Source organism: Callospermophilus lateralis, chromosome 1 (assembly GCF_048772815.1).
Source record: "Callospermophilus lateralis isolate mCalLat2 chromosome 1, mCalLat2.hap1, whole genome shotgun sequence".
Taxonomy (NCBI): domain Eukaryota; kingdom Metazoa; phylum Chordata; class Mammalia; order Rodentia; family Sciuridae; genus Callospermophilus; species Callospermophilus lateralis.
Window position 1 is genome coordinate 121,866,410 of NC_135305.1, and position 8,466 is coordinate 121,874,875.

The 8,466-nt window shown below is 41.6% G+C and overlaps 1 protein-coding gene across 3 annotated transcripts in view; it reads right to left on the minus strand.

Moving 5' to 3' along the window:
- Window positions 1-7,708, minus strand: part of Eif4enif1 (eukaryotic translation initiation factor 4E nuclear import factor 1) — a 48,953-nt gene extending 41,245 nt beyond the window's left edge. For 2 of the 3 annotated variants that reach the window (XM_076865656.2, XM_076865637.2), the window contains exons 1-2: window positions 7,570-7,708; window positions 6,553-6,675 (exon numbers count right to left, since the gene is read on the minus strand). In XM_076865656.2, the coding sequence (XP_076721771.1) occupies window positions 6,553-6,648 (96 nt within the window). In that variant the 5' untranslated portion in view covers window positions 6,649-6,675; window positions 7,570-7,708. Of the gene's footprint in view, window positions 1-6,552; window positions 6,676-7,320; window positions 7,439-7,569 lie in introns of those variants that run through there. The other variant, XM_076865647.2, reaches the window with a different exon arrangement.
- Between the last annotated feature and the right edge of the window lie 758 nt (window positions 7,709-8,466).

The window sequence follows — 8,466 nt, forward strand, 5'->3', positions numbered from 1 at the left end:
CTAAAAAATAAAATATTAAAATTCAAAGAAAAAATAAAAAATAAATAAATAAATAAATAAATAAAAGGGCACCATTTAGTTATTATAGGAGGTTGGGATTCATATCAGATCACACAATGTTGGCAAATAAGTCTTACACCTGGATTCACCCAAGCATCTATCAGTGACTGATTTGATATAATTTTCTTCTAATGGAAGAATTTATATGAAATTAAGAAAATGGGAATGGAAAAAATAGGAAAGCATTTTTTTCTTTTTGGTTCATGTATTTTTCACTTATCTGGCCAATGCAATAAAAATAAACCTTGGCTTTAAAAAGTGATATAAACAAAATAAAATAATAAGTAAACAGGCAGAAAATACTAAAGGAAACCTAAATATGTAAATCTTTTAGGGCTTTCTGGTTCCATATTAAAATGGAATGGTTTACCAATGACACTTAGAAAACAAGCATCTTGATCTAAAGTTTGTAGCTAAAGGAGGTACATCTTTTAGTATCTACTCCCACTACGCATTCTGTCATTATAGAAGAATTTTACCTGAGTCACATTTATAGAAGAGAACAAAAGGTGAACTCTACCTCTGTGAACTGATTTCAATTCACAAGAAAATTTTTTAAAAATCAATATTTTATAATTAAGATAGGTGTTTAAAAAACAAACAATTTCATTGTTAATGGCCAAAGCATCTAGAAGTGACCTAGAAATGAACAGATCATAAGCAGTTAGCATTTACTGTGTCAGGCACTTTTCTAAGCACTTGGCATGCATTTTCTCCAGTATTCTCCATAAAGTCCTACAAGATAGGTCTTACTCTATTTTCATTTTACAGAGCAAAAGGATGAAATTTAGAGACATTAAATATTTGGCTGAAGGCCACAGAATGAAAAATGGTAGAGTGGAGATCCTAATCCAAGAGTGGGACTCAACCTCTCCTTATCCTCTCTCAATGCTCTCAAAGGAGTAAGGGAAGGTATACCACCCTTTCCCACAGCTCAGCCACTTAGTGCTGGCCTTGCCACTGTCCAGTGGACTACTGGGAACCGTAAGTCAAAAAGCCACATTCTCAGGCAGGTTGCTTCTAATCCAGCCTTCTCTTAAAGGTCCCACCATAAATTTTTATGTTAAAGGATCTAATTGTACAATGACTGGCTTCTTATCTGGCTAGAAGTGTCCACCATGATAAGCAAGTAGGAAAGGACATTCATGGGGGCAAGGTCCCCGAATCCCAACTTTTCAAGAATAATTAGAGAAAGTTATCATATCTATGGTCTTAGTTGGATGTGATGATACACATATGTAATCCCAATTACTCATGAGGCTGAGGCAGAAGGATCATAGTTTGAGGACAGCCTCAGCAATTTATTGAGAACCTGTCTTAAAATTTAAAAGGCTGAGGATGTAGCAGAGTGGTAGAACACCCTTTGGTTCAATCCCCAGAACCAACAAAAGGAAAAAAAAAAAAAAAAGCCATCTACAGTCTTGCCAGCCAGTCTGAGAACTTTTCACAAAGTTTTTGGTACTGGAGATTGAATCCAGCAGGGCTTTACCACTGAGCTACATCCCCAGACCTTTTAATTCTTAGACAGGGTCTCACTTAGTTGCTGAGGCTGGCCTCAAACTTGAATACTCCTGCATCAGTCTCTTGAATGGCTGGGATTACAGACATGTTCCACTGTGCCAGGCTAGCTAGGTTTTCTGGACAGCTGACAAATTAAGATTATATAATGATCTTTTATACCATAATTCTGTCTTTCTTTAAATAAACAGGCATTTTATACTAGCTTAAGAAATTTTTAGCTAAATATATCACTCAAAAGCCACCTGTTCGAGGCTAGTACTCAACTCAGTTTACGGAAGATATGCATGAAGTTATCAAACAAAATCTTTGTATAGAAAAAACTGCCTACGTAATTACTGTCTCTACCTGAAATTAAGTTTTATTCTTTTCTCAGAGGTTAAATTTCAAGTCTTATACTGATTCTCTCCATGGAAGCTATGAGGATTGCTCAAATATATCCACTTCAGTTGCTCATCTATTTTCTTAATGGCTTTAAAGCACAGATATAGATGTGGCTGTAACCACAGCAATGAGCAACTGGCCAGCCAGCCACAAACTAGGTTGGCCTCCTTTGAAGACTGTGCATATACTGAGAATTAAAATGGTGCCCATTTATAACTAGTCAAGGTAATAAAGAACCCACATTAAGTTAAAACTCAAAAAACTCATGCTTTTTAGCTAGTAAATTTAACATGCATGCTCAACACTGGTATAAGCTGAATTTTTTGAGCATCCTCTGCTTTTGTTCCCTGTCCAAGTGGCAGATGATAACATTTAATAAGGAGCTGGTAGCAAAATACAGGAGGAGCAAAGGAGGAACAATACAATGTACACTCTGATCTAAGATTAGCCTGTTCACTTTAAGAAAAACATGAATATGAATAATGGGACAGTCTAAAACATTTCTATTTTGTATTTCAAGTAGAAGATGGCATCACTAATAGATCAGATGGTAATACACTTTAAAAACTGGTAAATGAGAGATTCTGATGAGGTAAGTAAAAGCTGAATGATTCCCCCTGATTTTTCCACTAATATAAGCAACACTGCCGTCTGTTTCCTAAATCAATGATTTGCAAACTCGAATCAGGATCCCCTGAAGGGCTTATTAAACGCTCACAGCTGAGATCTAAACCCTAGAGTTTCTGGCTTAATACAACAGAAAAGGGACTTGAGATTTTTATTTGTAGCAAATTACTAGATGATACTAATGTTGGTTGGTGTCTGCATTTTGAGAAAAGTTTTTAATTAGCAACGATTGCACTTTGAGGGCCACATTTTGATAATCACTGTCTAAACCATTTTTCATCTACAACTTTCAGATGAGACTCGACTCTATAACCTCCACAAATCCTTCAATATAATACAATCACTTTAAAAACACGAATGTAAATACTACCAACAGATAGCTTTTGGTCTTAGGAATCTAGCCTAGCAAAATAGACCCGAGTTTATAAATTAATGGCTAGGCTGAGGCATGAGGATTGCAAAGTTGAGGCTTAAGCAACTTAGTAATTTAGTGAGACATTCTCCGTCTCTCAAGAACAAATAAAAAAAGGACTGGGATGTAGCTCAGTGGAAAGTGCCCTTAAGGTTCAATCCCCTGTACCAAAAATTAATTAATGGCTCAAAATCATAAGGAAACAGATGCATATGATAAACTCACTTATAACCATTCCAGTTAACTGTCACTGAGGCTTATGGATAGATGTGAAAGCACCCAGTGTGACTCTAACTTGAGTTCCTGAGATATTCTTGGAAGCACAAGAGATACCATCTGAACCCTGAGGAGTGAATATCTCAGTTGCCTGACAACACCAACACATTTATCAAGTTTTCCAAGAAAGACTAAAGTCTTATTACTATGAGTGAGCTCCCTCCTGGGAGCTGCTTAAAAAGCCAAATCTTCTGGACCATGCAGAATTAACTTTATTAAGGTTTATAGACTTATAATATGATCCCTGAGCTCATAACATGTGAGAAGCAAGCTGGATCAAAGGATGTCCTAACACAAAGAGAAACTGTTATGTTTACCCTAGAAAGCACCTACCAAACATCTGCACTCTTCTACCTTCATTTGGGGCATGGGGAGTTTGAATTCTCAACAACAGACAATATTATCCCAAAAAGCTGCTGAACATTAAACTAAGACAGGTGAAAGGTTAAGGAGCCCTATCATCTAGCCTATGTATTTTTCTGCTCTTGTAAGGAAACACCCTATATTTACCAGTTTCCACAGAGTATCACCTATAAAAATCATTGATGAGTTTCCCTTTTCAGCTTCTAGACCTTCTATCCTGTGAACATGAAGTGGCAGGAACTTCACTAAATGCTTTATGTACTCCAATAATTTGATCTCAGTATGTATTATTCCAGTTATAGAAAATGCTTCATTAAACCAGTTCTGTAAGGCATACTTAAGAATTCTGAGGTTGGATTACAAAAAAAATTGACTATAACAAGCTTCTGAATCTTTATATATATATTTCATATATATTTTGTATACACACACACACACACACACAGGGAACTGATCCCAGGGGCAACTTTACCACTGAGCTCTCTTTCCACTTATTTTTGTTCTTTTTATTTTGTAATTTTGAGATAGGGCCTCACTATGTTGCTGATGCTGACCTCAAACTTGCAATCCTCCTGCCTCAGCCTCCAGGGTCACTGGGATTACCGGCATGTGCCACTATGCCTGGCAAGCTTCTTAATCTTTACTGCTAACAAATTCAAGGATTACCCTAAAAGAGACCAATAAGATCTTCCTAAAAGTGACTTAAGCATAAAGAAGGAAATACACAATGATGAAATACACATGCCACCCACTCTCAAAGTGTGAGAGTGATTCAAAAGTCTCTTTGCTGGGACTCTCCAAGTAGAATACCAGTTAAAACTTTAATTCAAACAGGGCTGGGAAGATAGCTCAGTTGTAGAATGCTTGCCTGCATGCTGGAAGTCCTGGGTTCAATCCCTACCGCTACATGCAAAAACCTTAATTTAAAAAGTTCTGATTAGGAATCATAAGCTTGTAAGCAGTCTGACTCAGTTTACCTCCATTTGAAGCTTTTTAAAAAAAATTTTTTTTTTGGGTAGTTGTAGATGGACAGAATGCCTTTATTTTATTTGTTTATTTTTATGTGGTGCTGAGGATTGAACTCAGTGCCTCACGCATGCTAGGCAAGCGCTCTACCACTGAGCTATAGCCCCTGCCCGATAAGCTTATCTTACTCAGAATTCACCTGTCAACATTTTAGGCAGTGACTTCAAGTTGTGGAACACTACTCAAGAACTCAAATTTGAGAACATTTACATTTGGTAAGACTAAATATGAATGCAGAACTGAAAAGCTTCCCATCAGTTCACATTCTTTCATGCCAAAACAGATTGTGCAAAAACAGCAATTAATCACAGTTAGGTATGGTGGTACAAGCTTGTGATCCTAGTGTGATTAGGGAGACTGAGGTAGGAGGACTGCAAAGTTCCAGGCCAGTTTCAGCAACTTAGAGACCCTATCTCAAAATAAAATATAAGGGCTGGGAATATGGCTCAGTGGTAATCTGGGTTTAAACCCCAGTCCTGAAAAACAAAAAACCATAAACAAACAAAATACTAGCAACTAACCAATAACCCTTTCATACCCAAATACTCATCTGCACCCCAGAAGGATTCAGTATGTTTTTGTACTGGGGATTGAACCCAGAGGCACTTAACCACTGAGCCACATCCCCAAACCTTTAAAAAAAAAAAAAAAAAAAGAATTTTTTTTTTTTTTTTTTTTTTTAAATTTAGAGACAGGGTCTCACTGAGTTTAGGGCCTTACTAAGTTGCTGAGGCTGTCTTTGAACTCGTGATCCTCCTGCCTCAGCATCCCAATCCTCTGGGATTACAGGCATATGCCACCGTGCCTGGCATAAAGGTTCAGTTCTAAATGTTGAAAACTTCACACTATCTTCACACTATCTGACACTTTATCAAATAGGTAATAGTAGCACCAGTACATAAATATGGCCTGACTTGATCAGCATCCTGGGAAATCAGGGATAATAAACCAGTATAGTACTGGGTATACACTAAGACATGGGCCCATCTAGAACATAACCTCTCTCATCAGTACTCCCAATTGCTTTCTTTAAGCACATTTTATACACTCCAGCCCAGACCATTTCAAGTACCCAGAAATGTACTATACAGCTCAATGAATCTTGTCACCTCTTCAAAAACATACCGTAGCAAACAAGATATTGATCTTTGCAGAATCGCTAATAAATACATGACCATAGAGTGATTCCTGAGGAGCCCCTCTCAAGAAGATATCCAGATGGGCAGTTCAAAATTACTACAAATTCTAAGGTAATGAAAATATATTCGAAGCCTTATTTTTGTGAGTCCATATCTAATTTGTAACAGGAAGTTAAAAAAAAAAAAAAAAAAAAAACAGAAAAAAATTCAGTTACCTTGGCCACATCATTCATACAGGTAGGTAGTTTGCCTCTCAAGGAAACATCAATACAGAGAATACTGATTTTGTGAGGCATCCAAAGCTGGAATCCTCACCCTCAACAAGTAAATCAGTAACATCAATTACACAGTTGTTATAGAACTTGGGTGCCAACATATATATTCGTACAGGATCCAAAACAATATTTCCTTCACTTAAAAGCTATTTAGAAGGGGCTGGGATTGTGGCTTAGTGGTAGAGCGCTTGCCTAGCTACTGTGAAGCAATGGGTTCGACTCTCAGCACCACAAATAAAGGTACACTGACAATTAAAAAAAAAAAAAAGGGGAAAGGTACTTGAAAGCAAACTTTTGGTATTCAAATTTCCAGAAAAATGTTCAAAGCAATGTTTTACTAAATTTAGTTATTATTTAGTCCATGAAATGAGTCAACCAGACTACCACTTTAGGTAGTCAACAAAATACCTACACAATGTTACTGACCTCCCCACCCATAAAGAAACACTATTTCATTAGTAACAAAGCCTACTTTTGTATAGCGATGAGGGGATTTGGAGGCCGGCAGCTTCTTCAGGTCAAGGAAAGTATCTCCATTTTCTGCTTCACCCACACTTCTCCTATCCATGGCTCCTTTGTCTACAATTTTTTACACCTGGAGAATAAATCAACACAAATTCGTCACAGAAAACAGTAAATTTTCAGAAATTTTAGCTGCTGCTTAAGAAACTAATACTTTCAAAAGAGATCTCTTAAAATAGTTATCAAAAAAAAAATCCAAAAGTTATGATATAAAAGTGGAACCAAACTTGAAAAGGAACCACTGGAACTTAGTTATCTCTCCTAGTGAAGTATTCTAAATACCAATAAGAGTAAGGAAAGCAGAAGTGGAAGGTTCCCAACTCAGGATACAACCTTTAAGCAGCTTTAATACAAAAAGAAACCAAGATTCGCGGCCGCCCATAGGAACCATCACTGAGTGGAGGGGAAGTTTCCCGGAGTCGGGACGGTACACTGGATGAGGCTTTTAAAAAGTCAGGGTGTTGTAAAGAGCCTGTCAACTTGCCAATGGACGGCACCAGCTGCCCCTTGTTATTCGAGGTCAAGGGCTGAGAACCCAGCCCAAGCGCCCCTCGCCCAGCCGGCTGCACCTGTGGCCGTGTCAGTGGCGCCCGTGGCTGGGAAAGGGCGAGCGCTAGGTTCAGCTCAGAAACTCGGCTTCCCCAGGCCAACCCCCCACCCCTCGCGCAGGCCCTGGCCCAGCGGCCTTCTTCGGAGTAAGGGCGGGGACCATACTTACTCAGGAAAAGCGGGCCAGAGGGGCCCGGGAGGCCAAATCCCCTGGCCCGGGCGCTTTGAGCTGTAGCTGGCGCAAGCCCGCCGCCCTCCGCCCCGGCCCGGCCCGGCGGCTCGGGCCCCGCCAGCCCGCCCGCTGCCCGCCGGCCACCCCGCGGGCCTAAATCCCTGCCCAGCCCCCCCCGCGCGCGCACCAGTGCCCGCGCTCCCGCACGCGACCCCAGGAGCAGCGCGCCCGCGCCCCGTCTCTCACCGTAGGCCGTGGCGTGCGACGCCTGGGACCCCGCCGCTTGACCCTTACTCAGTGCCTCCGCCGCTCTGGCGGCCTTTCCTCCGGCCGCCGCTTCCCTCCCCTCTACTCTGCCCGCGCCGGTCCCAGCACTGCTCCCTAAGGCCTTCGCTCTCGGCGCCCCCCCCCCACCCCCAACCCCGCTCGGGCTGTCTCTCGTCAGCCGCCGTAACTGCGGCCCGGCCCTCCGCCCCTCCTTCCGCCCCCTCCCCCTTTATAACTCCCTCCACGCACCCGGGCCCAGCACCGCCTTCACCGCCGCGCGACCGGATGTGAGGTGGCTGCTGAGGTGCCGGGCCGAAAAATGAAACATTTCAGCACCCTCCCTGGGAGCTGGTCTATGCGCGAGCCTGGAGGCAGGGAGGCAGCTGCTGGAAGGAGACGGCGACTGCGGTAGGACAAAGATAGAGACAGAGATAGTGGAAGCTGGCCCCCTTGCGCGCAGGCGGTCGCGTTGGGCAGTCCCTAAGAGGGAGCTTCGTTCCCACGCGTGATGTGGAGGCGGAGCGGGCGGCCCGAGACCCTGGGCTACCGTGCTCTGCTGGGAAGGTGGTGGCGAGGTGTGCTTGGGTCTGCAGCTTGACTTACTACTGGGGTTTCAGTAGTGGGAACCCGAGTTAGGGAAATTCCGCCTTTTTTTTTTTTTTTTTTTTAATTAGCCGTATGATCTTGAGTTTCGCTCTTTCTAAAGTGGTCCCTATCAATAATAGGAATAGGCAAGAATACGGTTTCCTGCATTTATAAGCCAACTTATACCTTTGATGCAGGTACAGGCGACTCACAAATTGGTTGACATGTTATTTCCCGCCCATAATCTGATTCTTTCCTTAACCTATCCGGGAAGGGGAAATGAAATGGCGA